General features: G+C 37.0%; 2 protein-coding genes across 2 annotated transcripts in view; one reads left to right on the top strand and one right to left on the bottom strand.

Annotated features, from left to right (window-relative positions):
* Positions 1-13064: 13064 nt before the first annotated feature.
* Positions 13065-15218, bottom strand: avd (avidin). Its single transcript, XM_067433596.1, has 4 exons — positions 15062-15218; positions 14748-14958; positions 13338-13458; positions 13065-13253 (listed from the first exon to the last, which is right to left on the bottom strand). The coding sequence occupies exons 1-4, from the start codon at positions 15182-15184 to the stop codon at positions 13223-13225; spliced, it is 486 nt and encodes a 161-aa protein (XP_067289697.1). The 5' UTR covers positions 15185-15218; the 3' UTR covers positions 13065-13222.
* A 1202-nt stretch (positions 15219-16420) lies between these two features.
* trpc7a (transient receptor potential cation channel, subfamily C, member 7a) overlaps positions 16421-18880 on the top strand; it is a 31482-nt gene continuing 29022 nt past the window's right edge. The window contains exon 1 of the mRNA XM_067433595.1: positions 16421-16486. The gene's annotated coding sequence lies outside the window, so the exon portion shown is untranslated. The remainder of the gene's footprint in view (positions 16487-18880) is intronic.

Genomic DNA, 18880 nt, shown 5'->3' with positions numbered 1-18880 from the left:
GTGAGGTCTGGACCCAAGCTGGTGGGTCAGAGCCAGCCAGCTGGCTGACCACTACGCACAGCTGAATGACTCAAAGGTTAAAATCAAACTGTGGAAAATGGAAAAACTGAAGAATTGCAGGAAAATACAGCTTCTGCATCATTTTTATTTTTTGTTTTACGCTATGGACATAAATTGTGCTTACTCTAGCTTATTATGACAATTTACTATGTTTCTATTGTAGTATTTATTAATATTTGAAATTAATGAAAAAAACTTAATATTACGAATTTGTTTTTATTTCAGTCTAATTTCAGTGAATTTGTAATTAGTTTAAATATTTTGATGTGCCTTTGTCATTTTTTATTATTTTTTATTAGTGGACTTATCTAACTCTGGGGGATACGGTGAATAAGTCCCAAAAAGTGGTCGTGTTCCTTTAATGGTAGTGAAAATACTGAAATGGCTGCCAAATGTGGCAGGAAGTTTAATACAGGCAAGCATACTTCTCCTGAGAAAATGCACAAAAAGCAGCCTTGAACTATTGAAATCGATCAATATTCAGTCGATTTTCTTCTTTTTACATTTAGAAAAAAAAGAAAAAATGACCATCAGTGAGAAAAGCACCGGGCAACTGCAAGTGAAGAATGTTGAGTATGCTTGCGGGGGAGCGTTTAAAAAAATGTTTTTAAGAGCTTAAAATTTCAGCTCGGAATGTGTGAACAGTTGCCCTGAGGATCAGGTCCAATGCTATCAAGGTTCAAGCAGTAATGATGGATCTTACCATAAATGTAAAACGCCTTGAGCAACCAGAGTGTATGAAAACTCTTTAACGAGATACCAGTGAAGATTCAACAAAAAATAAGGTAGAATAAATGTACCATTATGTGTAACAGAACACAATTCAAATAGGCCTACTTCAGCAAAGCCCTGCAGCACTAAAATACAAACTCGGTAGCTCTGTGAAGCATAATACAACTGTGCTATCGTACTCGTACACTGATAGACTGTGACGTACTGTTCCATTAGATTACTCTCTCTCAAGCTGTTCTTTCCAATCTGCTTCAAATCGAAAGTCAGACAGTGAACATGGTGGCTGTGTGGCCCATCCATGTGAGGTCTCTAGTGACGGCAAACTGTGAACCTGCCGCCTGAGGTGAATTAGCCTGAGGCAAAGTTCTCGTGTGATATTATTCATTCCAGCAGTGGACAAAAGCAAGTACTGATGCAGCAGATTTGTAAATGAGAACAGCACGATCAGTTTTTATAAAACAAAAATGTATTCACTCCAAAAAATATTTTAAATTAATTTGAGCATGTTTGCTCAGTTTAATAAAATAAGCTTAAACAACACGAATCTTTAGTTTTTTACTTAATTGCCATTTTACTCAATTTTATTATGTTAAATGAAGTCAAAGACAAAACAAAAATGTGTCAAATGTTAAGTTAACCTTGACCATTTGTGTTGGGACTACATGAATCATTTATGTTGCGCTGACTGAACTGGGCAGTGTTTTTCTAGTTCCCAGTATGCTCTGCAGGGATGGATCAGGAGAGTAAATGTTTAAATTAAGGGTGCTTTCACACTAGCACTTTTGGTTCGATTGAACACACCTGGGTTCGATTGAAGTCAGGGCTCGGTTGGTTTGGATGATAATAAGCGGTCATCCGAACTCGAGTCCGGTGGTCTGGGATTTGGTTCATGTGAACTCCGGTATGGTTCACTGCTGATGTGAATGCAATCGTACTAAATCGCGGGAAGTGAACCGCTATTAATGACATATGAGTTGATGAAAATGTGTGTTTTGTGTGTGTTTCACTCCTTTGCCTGACGAGCGTCACTGACATACTGCAAACAGAGAGCTGTAGATCTCATTTCTGCTCGTCTAAGCATCCTTTAGAGCATTTGCAGTGCATTCGCGGCAGATATACGCAAGTGCCATAACGTACAGAAGCTTTGGTAACAAAACCAACGTTTAAAAAACAAAAATATAAAAGTGACGGGAGCAACGCTATGCATTTCGCCGCCTTCACGCGCACTGTCGTTACTAAGCAATTGGGTAAACACTTGGGTTGAAACTGGGTTGTCCACTGATGAGAAATGCTTTACTTGGTCATTACTAGCATAAATAAAATAAATACATAAATACATGTGACACAGTTTCCATAGACGAAATATGGTTATCAATTCTACCCCTTTTTATCCAACTTTTACTAGTTGGAATGACATGTTTTTGTGTGTGTGTGTGTGTGTGTGTGTGTGTGTGTGTGTGTGTGTGTGTGTGTGTGTGTGTGTGTGTGTGTGTGTGTGTGTGTGTTTTTTTGTAGTTTTAACTAAATTATTTTATGTTCATACAACAAGATTGCAAAAAAAATAAAAAAAATATTCAAACCAATTCGATTTTGTTGGAAAAGCATAATTAAATTTCTGGGAACAGTTTTCCTTAATTTAATTATATTCATTCAACAGTTTATTTTGAGTGTTGTTGTCAAAGTCTCTCTATAAACATTTTATGCCCTTCTTAACATTTCATGAATGTTCAAAAACACATTATTTGTCACATATTTCACATTGTTGCAGCTTCTCATTCTGTCTGTAACTCTCTGAGATGCGTATTATTATTCCAAATTCAGTCATAACCTGATTTTAGAGCCCATACAGTATGCTACACACATTTGCACTCTTCAAAAATGATTATTTAAATCTCTTGACAAACTAAAAGACGTTAGCAAAATTTGTATATGTATTTAAAATAAAAGATTGTACTGAATTTTGCTCAAGATAGCAGTATTAAGTCCACGTCATGCAAACAAGAAGCTATGCTTCTTACCACATGTGGAGAGCTGTCGTTCCAACCACATAACTTTGCAATAATGTTTGCGAATATTCATTGGAAATATGGTTTCAGGAAACAGACTCGTTAAACTATTCTGATAGCGACGGAACTTGCGACCATATTTGTTAATGATTTTAGTTCCTGTCTCTGTAAATCCCCTCCTTCCGAAAAGCATAATGCGCTCTAAATGGTCAGCTGGAACAGTGTTGTGATTGGTCAACCGTTCTTGTACCATAACTGCGAGTTTCAAATATAGACTATTAAAAAATAGTAGTTTAAAAAAAAAGAACACTTGAAATTATATCAGCGTGATTGAAAACTGCCTAACACGACAGAAACCTTTTTTGGGAAAATATTTTTTTGAAGTGTAATTTGATTGTTTTGTTTGTCTCACGTCCATACATGGCGGGGGTTATGAGCTCTACTGGGACCAACCACCTGGGGGCGATTGAGATGTTTTGGCTTTAGTTTTTAACACGAGTGCAGCAGGCTTGGTTTCAACCAAGCGGCAACCACCCACAGTTTCTGTTGAAGCCAATACGGAAGTAACTTAAACTGCAATTCCTCGACTGGCCACTAGGGCTCCAGAAGGGAGCAGAATCTCATTGAGCCCCATGTTAAAATGGTCAACTTTACAGCAGAAAAAAAACATGTTTATAGCCTGGTACAAATTGTGGTTTTGATCTATAAGGGTAATTTTGCCCTTCATGACAACTGTGAATGGGGTGCATTTTTTGAACTCATTCATATTATATAAAGCCTTAAACTTCTGTATAAATAAGGGCATGGCCACTTTGAGAGACAGGTAGATAGCCCTTTATCCGCTGTCTGTTAGTCATCGTGTCACCTCTGCTCAGTCCATATCCCGCCTCTTTGGGCACTCAAACGCAAATATAGAGAAAAACACCCTTTGGAGTGGACTTTGTGCTTCGTAACATTGCAGACCTTTTTCATGCTCACGCAGCGCAACATTACACACTAAACAAGTTGAAAATGTAAAAAAAAAAGCAAAAAGAGGTGCTTAATGCTCTTGATGAGAAGGCCAACTCAAGTGACAAGACAAAAGCCTGTTATAGTGACAGTCTGAGGGGACTGAACACAAGTTAAAGTCAGGCATTTTCTCAAAGTAGCGAATATTCAGGGAGACACCTGCCTGCAAGCATTTGTCATCCTCAAGGCATTTTTGGTATTGTTAGTTTATCTTCCAAAAATAATTTTGCTCCGTTTTCAGCTCAAAGAAACAAAACAAAAAAACAATGAATGATTGGAGCATCTTTTTGAGGAAGAGTCTGATTCAAAGACTCGAAGACATTGGGTGGTGGATCTCCAGGGAGAAGTTGACATGCTGAAGATAGGAAATGCAGGCAAATCAGATTCTGCTACATCTTTATTAAACAGATCACCTTTTACTTGCATCCTGAGAGCCAAGGGCAAAAACCTAATTAGAAAGAAACTGGAACAAAACAAAATCCTGTTATATGACAGAACCCAGAGATATGACAGAATTAATGATTTGAGATGAATCAGTTTGAGGAGCTGACAGTCACTGAAATCTTTATGACAAGTCAAACTCCGAAACTAATTTTCGGCAATGGATAAATGGTCTGATGAAGAAAAGAGAATGTATTGCAACCGTATCTCCTCTCTTATTTTCTATACTGAATGCATCTTACTCCCACATGTCTCACAGTTACTAAAGGATCAGACACTATTCACTCATTCTTCGCTTTTTGTATTCAACACGGAATGCACTGAAACATAATACAGAAAAAAAAAGTAATTTGTCACCTCATACATCTTTCATGATATTTTCAATTCGAAGATTTTAAAATGTTGGACACCTTTTAAAATGGAAAATGAAATGTTATTTAAGCATCAGTCTGTCCTTAATCGCAGCACTTATAAATAATATAAGTGTTTCCGCTGATATTGAGTCACAACAACAAATGACTCCTGTGGTGCGGTGAATCACTCTACTTATAATGATTTTAATATAATCTCCAAACACACTCAATAAAACCTCTCAACTCAACGCTGTCATTTAAAAGTCAATGCTTCCACTACAAGTGCCAGTGCAGTAAAAAAAAGATGATTCTGACAGGGACTCAAATGTAAGAGGATATCTGAAGGTCAGTGAAAACTTTTCAAACAAAACAAAAGCTGCGGCTATGGATGCACAATGTTACCATATTGCTTAGAATTACTGTATTATACAAGTAGAAATTATACAGGTACTGGTCATATATTTAAATTATACAGGTACTGGTCATATACTGGTCTAGTTCTGTAGTCCACACAATCATGGGGAAGACTACTGACTTGACAACTGTCCAAAAGACGACCACTGACACCTTGCACAAGGCGGGCAAGACACAAAAGCTCATTGCAAAAGAGGCTGGCTGTTCACAGAGCTCTGTGTCCAAGCACATTAATAGAGAGGCGAAGGGAAGGAAAAGATGTGGAAGAAAAAAGTGTACAAGCAATAGGGATAACCACACCCTGGATAGGATTGTGAAACAAAAACCCATTCAAAAATGTGAGTGAGATTCATAAAGAGTGGACTGCAGCTGGAGTTAGTGCTTTAAGAACCACTGCGCACAGACGTATGCAAGATATGGGTTTCAGCTGTCGCATTCCTCGTGTCAAGCCACTCTTGCACAAAAGACAGTGTTAGAAGCGTCTTGCCTGGGCTGAAGACAAAATTAACTGCTATGTGGTGCAAAGTTATGTTCTCTGATGAAAGTAATTTTTGCATTTCCTTTGAAAATCAGGGTCCCAGAGTCTGGAGAAAGAGAGGAGATGCACACAATCCACATTGCTTGAGGTCCAGTGTAAAGTTTCCACAGTCAGTGATGGTTTGGGAGTGCCATGTCATCTGCTAGTGTTGGTCCACTGTGCTGTACATGCTCACACTTTCATGTTCATACTTTTCAATTGGCCAAGACTTCTAAAAATTCTTTCTTTGTATGTGTCTTAAGTAATATTCTAATTTTCTGAGATATTGAATTTGGGATTTTCCTTAGTTGTCAGTTATAATCATCAAAATTAAAATAAATAAACATTTGAAGTATATCATTATGTGTGTAATGAATGAATATAATATACAAGTTTCACTTATTGAATGAAATTAGTGAAATAAATCAACTTTTTGATGATATTCAAATTTATATTTATTAATATGAATTTATATTTATTTGACCAACACCTGTATTTCTATGTATGTTTAACAATCATTTTTCATTTTATGCATGATATATATTGTGCATAATCACGTCTCCTATTTTTACATTTAAACCTTTCCCGCACCACCATCAAATGCTCAATTACATTGAATCTTTACAGTTTAATCAGTGCTATAAAATTTTTAGTCTTCAGCAAATGGCAAAATATCCATTTTTAATACAGCACATTTAAAACATAATTCCATCAATACCCTAAAGCTTGCAGTCATTACCTCTTTATGGGTTCAACATTTAATTCAGTAATGTTAGGCAGTTTAGATTTATATGTAGTTTAATGTTTGATGATCGCATTAGTTTACATGAGCTCAAGCGATGGCTGCGTCTGAAATCGCATACTATCTAGGGCCCAAGCTCAACTGCTGCTCTTCCAATAAGTAGAATGAAGGAAAGTTCATTTTGGTAACTAATAGGGTGATAACTGGTTGATATAAGTGCAATAATTCCAAACAAATATACTAAAAAATGATATTTTAATAAAAAAAAATGCAATCTCTGTCTTTCTTGCTGCATTTAGCTTGCCTGTAGGAATGCACTTGCCACTCAGTAGGCACTTTTACCTTACGACTGCTAAAAAGTATGTGTAGCGCCAATGTATTCTGGACGTATTACACTGGGAATGTTGCTCGCATCACAAGACCAGTGTTATTTACGTCACTTCATTTCCATTTACAAATCCTCTCCCATGGCCAGGGGCGTGGGACTGGGGGGATAAAGGGTACTGAGTAACCAGGGCCCAAGGCAGGGAAGTCCGTTTTCTATACATACACATACATGGTATGGGGGCCCAGCAAGATGGTTTGTACCCAGGGCCCAAAATTTGGTGCTACGCCCCTGCCCATGGCCTCATGGGATAGTAAGGTGTCCATTGTATGAATCTCAGCAGCAGTAGTAGGTCACTCTGATACTTACTGTTTATGAATACTGTGAATTCAAACATACTTTTTTTGCCTACAAATAGGGAAATATGCCATTTCGGATGCAGCCTCATTCACTATTCCCTACATTACTACACTAATACAGTCCAATTGAAGGAGTAAATGAAAACGAGTGATTGGATTCGGACACTGAGAGGTGGGAATTCATTCGGCACATAACTCTCACTGTGAATTAGGTATTCTCTACACTGTAAAAAAAATATATTTTTGTTTTAAAGGTGCCATGTGTAAAAATTGAGGTAAAAATATCCAAAAAATGACCTACACGCATTAAAAGAATGAGAAGAAATAAGGGTGATGATGTCATTAAAAAAATGTCAAGTTATAGTGCTGCAAAGATATTAACCTTAATTAGCAGTAGCATTACTAGCCCCGGCCCGACAGGTATCGTAATACCAGTCTCGGCCATGGGAGGCGGTATGCGGGCAACATAAACACCAGCCAACCTGGCGTACTTGAACCTGATGTTAATAGTGTGGAAAGTACAGCCCACTACTTCATTTCAGTTCAGGGAAGAGAGTGGACGGATGGCCGCAGCCCTTGGCCCCTTAAATGTATCTGATATGATAAAAATAGCTGTTTTTACCTGACCGGAAAAAGCGGAAGTGCGGGAGCCCGGCGACTGTGTCCCGTCCCGTCATAATAAAAGTCCCGGTACTCGCGAGCCGTTTAGAATAAGCGCCCTCCAGTGGACGAAAAGTTGCATAGTGCACCTTTAACTTAAAAATGTAAGTAACCTGGTTGCCTTAAAATGTTGAGTTCATTGAAATACAAATTTTTAGTTGATACAATGAAGGAGATTGGTTTAATAAATAGAAACTCAAAATATTATTGTATCTGAACCACATAAATGTGATAAATCATAAAAATAGCACAATTTGGCATTTTTCACTGCATCAACACATAAAACACACACAATTAATCAATATGCTTACAAAATATTTTAATAATATTTGAATAAAAGTTGTCGATTCACAAAATTGTTCATTGTATTAACTCAAAATTAAGGCAATCAGGTAACTTATTTTTAAAGCCACACTGTGTAACTTTTTTAGTTTATTCTTAGCTAATAACACTTAGTTCTTTCAAAAATATGTGCTCATTAATGTATATTTACTTCTTTCAAGTAATAAAGTATTTTCATAATTTTATAATATGCCATTGAAAATACATACGGGTGAGGGGTTCGAATGCGGGTCACCATGTTGCCCCTCAATCTTGAAAGTACATTAGCCAAAGAGGGACATACCCGTAAATTCAAGCTTCGCTTTTCGCGTTTTAACACTCGATAGCAGTCATGAACGAGGTCGAACTGGAAGCCATGTTAATCTTGGACTAAATCAGCCACCGTAGGAGATAAAACTAAATCGGAATTGAGAGGAACAGAAACTAATATTCACTGGATTGTCATATACCTTTACACCGCTAGACGGGGGAAAATATCACACAGTGTAGCTTTAAATATTTTTTTTACAGTGCCATTAAGCTGGTTAAGTGTGCATACGTGCTGTAGACTCGTTATTGCAGTGCATTGTAGGATTTAATTAATGTACGATAACATCGGCTACGTCCGAAATCGCATACTCTCGAGTAGGTACTTATTTTCAATTAATTCGTAATTACTTTAGCTAAAAAAGTATTTTCTCTATCGTATGAATGTAATCTGGTCACAATATCATTGTGACCAGGCCTGCATTTCCCGATAACGTTGTCTCTTAGCGCGCTACGAAGACTCTAAAGGTATAACTTAACTGAAGGTATACCATTTCTAGGTGTGTTCCCCGAACTATACCTTAGGAGGTCGCTTAAGGTAAACCTTCTTAAGTGCGACGTTAGCGGGTGCTGTTCGTGGTGGCGGTGCTGAATTGGCTTATATCGATGGCTCAATAATCGATTATTTACTCTATGCAGAGGCTGTTTCACTGCGTTATGCGAAAAAAATATTTATCAAAGAAGCACTTCAGAAATAGTTGAACTTTCATTTTTCATACAAAATTGCGCCTAAATTTTACATAATTCCGAAATGAGTGCACGAACCAGCAATCTCATGAGCATCATGCGCCATTTAAATTATTACAATATATTTTCCACAGTGTCTTGATTTACTCCACAACCAGGGATGATTGCCCATGCAGCAGCTGCATCACATTATTGTGTAAATGACTAATTTATATTATTAGATGGCCTAGTCAATAAAAACGCAACACACAAAACATATAATCAGATGCTACTATATGACCGATAAAAAAGAAAGAAAGACAAGAGCCGCCAGCAGCTGATTTCAGGGCTGAGGGGGTAGCTGTGTCTCGACAAAGTTGGTCCAACAAGATCTAAAAGCTGCTGAATTTGCTTTCGTGGTAGGCGAAATTTCTTTTAATAGCAGCTTCTGACATGGCCAGGGGACTAAAGTTTTCATGTATGACATAGTGCACATACACTAAATGGCTCCGCAGACGGCGCCGTCTTTGATTTAGCACAATTCTATTCGCTGCCAAAGTTTGACTAAACTCTCTTCCACAATCATTCCCTTTAAATAGACTCCTAAGCCTTTCCTGTCTAATGGTTTGCCAGCTGATGTACCTTTGGATAATATCATTAAAAAGCTAACAACCATCAGTGTTTGTAATGAAATTTTTTATGACAATTTTAATCCTTGCATAAAAAATTTAAAATAAATAAAAAAACAAACAAAAAAACAAAACAAAAACAAAAGCAATTCAACTAGCCTTACTGAACACTAGGTGTATACTGCAACTTCGGAATTATATTCGTATATAGACTGACATATAAAGAAGCTTTTTACACAGTGGTGGCCACTAGTGGAATGAACTGTTAATAAGGATAAGGTATTGCTAAGAGTGGTCCAGACCAACCTTACGAAAGTATGACTTACAGAAGGTATTCTTAACTAAGTTCGTTTCGGGAAACACATATTAACGTTAAGGGATACCTTAAGGTATAACTTAAGAATGACGTAGAGTTAAGAACGTTTCGGGAAATGCAGCCCAGGTCATTATCATTGGTCATTATCACGCACCATTTTTGACACTTCACTGCCATTATTAAATAGTCTCCTGTGGCCTCGTGGGATAGTAAAATGTCAATGCACTCTTGCGAATCGCTTAAAGTCACTGAAAGTAGTAGATCACTTGGGTACTTTTTGCCTATAACGTTTTATGAGTACTGTGAATTTGAACATACTACTTTTGTCACATGCTGTTTTTCGCCCACTGGCAGGGAAGTATGCAATATCAGATTTTCCGAAATCACCTCCTATACCCTCATTCACTATTCCCTACATTACTCCACTTGGAGTGAATGAAAATGATTGAGAGTGAATTCGGACACTGAGACGCAATAATTCATTCGGCATTTGACTCTCACGGTGAATTATAGGTATTCTCTAGCCATGCCGGTTAAGTGTACATAAGTGTGGATTGTGTGATTAAACGAGTGCACTTAATAGTAAAGTGTCCATGCAGAATCTGGCCAGAAGTAGGTCACCTGGGTACTTTTTGCATACTCTTTTATGAGTACTGTGAATTCAAACTTCTTTTGTCACATATTTTTTTGCACCTACTAGGGAAGTATGCCATAAAATAGTAGGGAAGTATGCAATTTCAGATTTAGCCATCCACGTTTTGGACACCACTACAAATGGCTGTCCTAAAAAGTGCTCTATGTAAGGGCATGGGGGCAATGTCGGACCCAGCCAATGGCTGCATCCAAAAATGCATACTTCGCTACTATATAGTACGCGAAAAAGAGTATGTTACAAAAGTAGAATGTCCAAATTCACAGCACTCATAAAAAAAAAAGTACCCAGATGACCTACTTCTTCTGGTGAGATTGTGAAGCGTGCACATGATGGACACTTTACTATCCCATGAGGTCATGGGAGAGGATTTGTGAATGGCAGTGAAGCGACAACTGACGCTGGTAGGTTACATGATACATGACAGTAACGTCCGGATTACATTCACTACACACACTCACCCTTTATACAGCACATACCTTTTTTTTAGCAGTTGTGAAGTAATTCATATTGAAAAGTAGTATCTACTCAAGTTAGTTAGACTTTTTGGATGCAGCCAATGCCTTAGTTTCTGCTGCTGCTTTCAAAAGATGCATAATAGCACCCCCTACAGTATAAAAGTGAAAACAAGGATTGCCAGAAAATGAGTGTCATTGTGTCATAAATGACAGAAAATCCCATCAACGTCAGGGAGTTAAAATGCACTTTAGCATTAAAACATTTTTTAAACAAAATATTGAATTTTAATATTAGCCATGAACATTTACTTTATTATAATTACAACCAGTTACAATTTTAATTTTGGTGCGACCCAAATACATTATAGCAATTACACAAAACAACTTGCGTGTACAAAACATACAGATTTATTATAGATGCATTGACCCAGTGCTTCATTTTAGCGCAGATGCGCAACAAGATTTGTGACTTGGCTTGTGTAATTATTTAAACAAAACATTTTAAGAACTATTCTTGCCCTACCAAAGACTCATTTGCACAGTAACTATCACCAATTGCATTAGCGTACCTTACTGATACTCGTAATAAGATTCTTCTGAAATTTAATGTGCGTGCCTTAATATCTGGCATCTCTCATCTATAACTAGCCACCAAAGAACCTGTGTACTTAATATGCTCATGAAGTCTACTGCCTGAAGAATACAATGATTAATTGGCTACATTAGGCCCCTTTTGGGGACTTATTTAACTAGGTGCCTTTACATACCAACTGCAGTTAAAAATCTGCCTATTTTGTGGGTATATATATATATATATAGCAATAGTTTCGGCTCAGATCCATCAGAGCACATCAACTGAAGCACGTTGTTCTCAATGGGAGTGCGCTGATAGCTGTATTAAGCCGTGCGCTACACCGAAGTCCTCAGAGAGCTTGACTAATAGGCTGCAGAGCCGTTCATGTGAAAGAGACAGAACCAAAAGTGTGTCAAAACGAGTTCATTAGGCCATTAAAGTTACTCAATCTCATTATCGCGATGTCCAAACATGCACAAGGCAATAAAAATGTGGATATTAAGCTTAGGAAACATAAATTAAAGGGAAGACTCTTAAACCATAATGCTGCTGTGCACACTTGGTTTTAAAAGATCAAAATAATTAGTCACGTTTATTAGTGCGGTCAAACGATTTAAATCTCATCCAAAAAAAAAAGTTTCTGTTGATAATATACGTGTATAATCATGTATACATTTAAGAAGAAATTGTTATAAAATGTTTATAATATATACACACACACACTATATATACTGATATATATATATAAAATAGTCTGTCAGTCTAAAAGACGCAGAGCAGTGGCAAATAGTTAAAAAATTTTAGAATAATTACAATTAGATGAAGATAATATTTGACAGTTTTGTATGTTCATCCACAGTTTGCATCATCTAAAGTCTTCATAAGAATGTAATTTCAATTAAATGGAACGTTTAAATCCTGAAGCTCCTGGATGAAATGTCCAGCTCAGGTCAGATCAGTTAGGAGAAGGTGGCCTGTTAGAGTGGTTGGAAAAACTGAACAGTAGTGCAGGTCATCATATATTCTCCATCTCCCACTGTGTAAACGAGATGCTTTTTTACTCTAGTTTCCCCATCTCCAAGCAGCATTTGTAACTGCCATGACAAGATCATGCATAATTTAAACTGCACTAGACTACCTGCAGATAAGTTGGAGTTTTCAATGGCCGAAGGGAGCCGGTGGAGTGCTTGGGAATTGGGAAACCTGCATTTTCCAATTCCCTTTCTGAACCGCTAGAATCACCAAACTCACACCACTGATCGAGTCAACATTAATATCTGGACCTGCTTGGGAGGCTCAAACTCACCGGCACGATTTACACTTCAAGGAAATAAACCAGGTTTCCTTGTATCTGAATGTCAAGATAAAATTAATACTTTTAGTAAAATAACTTATACCCAACAACGCTTAGTATAGAATTAGTATTAAAAGCTCAAACAAGTACTGTCAGCCTAAAGGTGAAGAAATATCAGCTTTGCGAAGAATGTCACAAACCATTTAGTGGTTTCTTTTTTGTTCTGTCTTTTATTCAGCTTGAGGGTTTTATACAAGGCTTTTAAATGTCTCAGTAGGTTTAAACTCTACAAGCTCAAGCTCCTTGAAAAACCAACACCTTTAAGGAATTTAAATTGCGTTGAATCTATTACAGAGCTCATTTGAAATTCAAGTCTTCAAAAAGAGATCTTCTCCCAACCTAGAATACAAAAAAAAGGAGACATGGAATCATAGATATTCAACAGGCACTTCAAAGAAATCCTTGCACTTACACACAGCTTACCTGGTACTGCCCCAGTCACCAACCAAGTTGTCGGATACATTGCGCAACATCCAGAACGTTTTCAGCACTTGTGCACCGTCACTTAAAATAAAGCACTGGCCAACCCAAGCAGTACATGAACCTGCAAATATACAAAAACAACAGATTATGTCAACACAAAATTATACGGGGGGGGGGGGGGGGGGGGGAGGAATTATTTCTGACAAATTATCATATTTACCAGCAGGAAACATAGAACTGACTGATTCACCTTTTTAAGACCTGCTGATAAATGCAGTAGCTGCACCATTATGCTGTCAAAAAGCTTTCCCATCCATCTTAAAGCTGCAGTCCATAACTTTTTCCGCTCTAGCGGTTAATAAACAGAAATGCATGCATCTTGCAGAAGAACAGTGCAGCCAAAACTACTACTCTCTTTTTATGTCAATGGCGCGTTACGCAGGGGCTGTGCTCCTCCGCAGCGGTTCCCAACAGACTGCTCTGAAATAGTCCCAATAAAAACACTTAAGTGTACCATAAAGATTTAGGGTAAGCCAAAACATTGTTTTGGAAAATGGATTCATGTTGAACAGTCTCATTATTTTTCTTTTTTTAATCTTGACCAGAAAAAAAAAAAAGTTACGGACAGCAGCTTTAAAATAAAAAGCAAGATTTGGCATTAGTGCAATCATCATGTTAAAGGGATAGTTCACCCAACTTTGTGTGTGTGCACGCATGCATACATACATACGTATACATACATAAATAAAAGTTCAGCTTACAAAAAAAGCATAATTGGCATGAAGCATGACACCAGATCTAGCACAAGCATTTTTAACTACAAGAGGCATTACACTGTCATCATAAGATGAATATGGAATGCGTTTTGTCACACAAAACCAACGATTCGCTTCAGAAGGCCTTTATTAACATATTGGAGCCGTGTGGATTATAAAAGCCAATCACTCCCATTATAAAGCTTTGATTAGCAAGGTCCTTTTTTAAATATAACTCCGACTGTATTCGTCTGAAAAAAGAATGTTACACCTAGGATGGCTTGAGGGCGAGTCAATTATGGGATAACGTTCATTTTTGGGTGAAGGTGGGTGAACTATTCTTCCTTTTAACTAACCGCTAACTCGTGACGTTCACCGTAACCATCTACGAGAATAGCTGAGCTGAATCATTAATAATAATTTGTAAAAGGTTACATTTTACCCTTTGTTCTTTGGAAATCTAACAGTTCACTTCCGGTTGCCGTTGTTCGGACCAATAATACTACAAACTCTATATTTGCATTGTTTTAAAGGTAGGTTTATGGTAGGGATGGACGTTAATAAAGCCTCAAACCACATATGATACTGGTAGCACAACCTGACAGGTTTGTAGACCTAGTAAATATTGTTGAGGAAATGTGTGGTTACTTAATACCTTTCTCCCACAGCACGGAGAATGAAACGGTAGGTTGAGTCCCTTCACCAACTACCCCGATGATTTGAGCTGTGCGGTTTGACCCGGAGGCGCCGCTCGTGCTCTCCACTGCGGTCTGATAAACACCTCTGACCTCGGACTCTTCCGCCTTCACACGCAGCGTGGAGCCCAGCTCATTGCGCCAAACGCCGGTGATATTACAAGCATCGACCTAAGGTGATCAACGATTACTTTAATCACATGCATGAACAAGTCTGTTGTTTAAAACATAGTTCTCTGGATTGGTTATAACTCCACACTTAAAAGTAAAATACCTTCATATTCTGCGCTAAGGACTCAATTGCAGGCACAGTTCGAGAGGTTATCAAAGTCACAAAAAGCATATACCACATTATTGAGCTCATCTTGGTCGACAACTGTGGGCCACAGTGGGTCATATTTCACGCTGCACCCTTCCTACGGTCATCTGGAGTTAATTAATTTGCATAAGCAGATAATCCTGTCATTGGTCGCATTTAAATTAGGGGATTATTCATTTTTCCCCTTGTTGGAAACTAATTAGAACTTCCAGAGGGAGGCAGTGTTGTCTCAGAAGATACATATTTAAAAATAATTATTAGACTATTGAAGATGTGATTTATAATGATTTGTTATTTACTGACTATCAAACAGTTACACGATATAGGGAAGATCAGGACTAGTTGTCACACTTTTTACTCAGATATAGATCAAATATTCTTCAAAAATCTATTGAACATATCCCTATATGATTTTTGGAATGAATACTTTTATTCAGCAAGGATGCATGCATTAAATTGAGAGTCAGTAAAGACTTGTATCCTATAATGTTACAAACGATTCAAATAAACGCTGTCCTTTTTAGCTTTTTTCAAAGAATCGTGAAAAAAGGCCTACAATGGTAAGATATGTTTCTTGAGAACTAAATCAGCATATTAGAATGATTTCTAAAGGATCAAGTGACACTGAAGCCTGGAGTAATGATGCTGAAAATGACATTTTAAAATATATTACAATTATTTTTAATTGTAATAATATTTCACATATTTACTTTTTTTTTTTTTTTTACTGTTTATGATTAAATAAATGACCAAAAATTAAGCTTTTTTTTGTTAGACCAATAGTGGGGCAAGTCGTCACATTGAAACCTGCCATTAAATTTCTTATTTTAGGTTTTTCAGTTGATTTTAAATGGTAAAACAGTTATGAACAACACAAAATCTGTTAAATACAATTGTAAAAACAAAAAGGGCAGGTGACAAATAATAATAATAAATTCTCCCATACTCTAGTAGTAATTATCATCCGGTTCCATTGACCTTTTCAATTCCCAGTACATCTGGTATTTTATGTGAGTCTGCCTCAGCTGATTTTAAACTATATGCTTCCGCTGTATGAGAAAATCTTCCTCTTATGACTCGGCGAGTAAACATTGTGCGAAATGACAGGTTACTCCCGGCTGCTGCGTGGCCCTGTGTGCCATTAATGGTTTTTCCTCAACAGCTGCAGAGAGGAAGCAACTCTTATTTGGCATTTCAGACAGCATTATGATATGTGCTCATATTCGTTCAGAGACACTAACGCTTTTTCTTTCACTTTGTATTTTCTCTTCTTTCAATGTGTCAGGGCACAGCTATACTCTTCTGTGAATTTGAATCGGCAAGAGTTTGTATAGATGAAACCACCACACACGAGAGTAACAGCACAGCGGCAGTTATCTGGTATGTTTTATTTATATTTTAACATGCAATATTGCTGCATCAAAATAGCTGCTCTCCCCTTATTATAAATATGTACAAGTTTTGGGAAGGCTAGTGAGCAGAAGATTGATGTGTAAATATTAATAGAAGTTGCAGCTTGTGTCTAGAGTGGCCTGAATATTTCCTGTGCCTCTCCTTTTGGAAGAACAGGTGTGTATCTATATCTTTGCTTTCTCTCTTTCCTCTCTGAAAGGATTATTGTGTCACTTGGGCAATGGTTGCATCAGTAATCCTTGTCCCATTGGACATCATTGCTAGTTTAACAACAAACCTCAGAATACACAGTCAAAAATCCATCCATCCATTCTTCACCTCTTCTAATCCGCAGGACACCAAAAATAATGAATAATAAGACAGTTAAATAATATAGTTGAGTCTATGCCTAAAACAAGTGAAAACATTTGCTAATATTCAAGACTAATTTTAATATTTCATTTTGTTATTCAGGTAATTTTTTGTAGTTTAAAAAATATTATATTAAATCATTTGAATGGAAAATCGAAAGAAGTTTGAAATGGATAATAGTCTAAAAGTAAAAGATAAAAGTCTCCTGCACAAAGTAAGCATATTAAAATATATTAGAATATTCTAATATATTTTAATATTTGCTTTTTTGGTGCAGGAGACTTTTAATTATTATCAATGTTGAAAACAATGTTTTTGTAAAAAAATATATTTATCCAGGATTCTTTCAAATGTTTAGCTTTTATTTGAAATATTAATATTTTATAACAATGTTAAAAGTACAGCTTCCTTATATATATATATATATATATATATATATATATATATATATATATATATATGAAAAAACATTTCTTAAAATTTGAATTGAATGGTTATCCATCCATCCATAATAAATCAGAAAGCTGGAGATATGGCAGATTAATGGCAGATGAGAAACAGATCTATTTCCAAGGGGTTTTATTGAACAAACAAACAAACATAAAAAAATATAAAAAATACAATGACAAAGGAACATGAAGAGCACAAGGAACAGGAGCCATCTACAAAGCAGTAACGTCGACTGAAAAGGAACAAAGGAAACACAATGTAACAAGATAAGAAAAACTAAAAACTGACTATAAAAGGCACATGGGACAGAAAACCAGCAAATATAACAAAATTCCAGGCAAACACTGAGATCTATCATATCATACAGAGCATCTAATGTCAGAGCATCTCCAAAGCTGCAGCTCTTGTGGGGTGTTCTGGTCTGCAGTGCCCAGTTTCTATCAAAAGTGGTCCAAGGAAGGAACAGTGGAGAACCAGCCACAGGGTCATAGGCCAAGGCTCATTGATGCATGTGGGGAGTTAAGGCTGGCCAGTGTGGTCCGATCAAACAGATGAGCTGTGGCTCAAATTGCTCAAAAAGTTAATGCTGGTTCTAAAAAGTGTCAGAATACATGCTTAAATCCTTACGCTTGCCTATTTTTTATGTTTCTTACATCAACCTTGAGGACAAATTGTTCACTAATACACCCCCCAAAAACAGCTGCCATGATGAAGAGATAATCAGCGTTATTCACTTCACCTGTCAGTTGTCATAATGTTATGCCTGATCAGTGTATATGATATGTATAGATTTTTTTAACTACAATGGAAGTCCCCAGGTAAACTCTGTGTAAATTAAGTTGAAGCCGACAGCATTAATCTATCAGTGACAAGATTACAGCCATGATGGTTATTATAAAACACTCTCTCTGTATTTCTCTCCTGCTCTTTGCCACTCATTCAACTACAACAGTGGGGAAAATCCTGCTTTGTCTCTTGTAAATGTCCCCTTATAACCTTCTTCGTCTCATCTCACATACACTATCCCAACATCTGCTGAATTAGATTGTACCGCAGCATGTCTTCCCTGATTGACACCTCTGTTTCTCCATGCAATTGCAGAAGAATCTCCTGATTGTATGAGCAGCACTGTGACAGACTTATTACAGAAAATCGATCAGGCCTAGTCTCTGAGATTATTTGTGGTTACCACATGATTTGATGGGATATAGTATTTGAAATCTTTAGGACATTGTGTTATATCTTTTTTTTTTTTTTGCATTTGAGATTTCTCAGCATCAGTTGGCTTCATCTCTGTCCCTTTGAATTGTAAACTCTGACATCACAATTAAGTTTGCGAGTCATATGAGCTGAGATGAGCCAGACCTCAGAGAAAGATGTCCCTGCATGAAGCCTTTGATGGGCATCAAAGCACCTCGACAGGTGATCTACTGCAGTCCATCTAACAGCTGCTCTGCATTTAGCATGAAGGGGTTTCAAATCCGAAATTGTGTATTTTTGACCAGGGCTAGTTGTCACGCAATATCTCAAAGGTCCAATTATGCAAATGATTGTTCTCTT

This window comes from Pseudorasbora parva, chromosome 23 (assembly GCF_024679245.1).
Source record: "Pseudorasbora parva isolate DD20220531a chromosome 23, ASM2467924v1, whole genome shotgun sequence".
NCBI lineage: Eukaryota > Metazoa > Chordata > Actinopteri > Cypriniformes > Gobionidae > Pseudorasbora > Pseudorasbora parva.
Note: the sequence above shows the minus strand (reverse complement) of the source record. Positions and strands in the feature narration are given on the sequence as shown.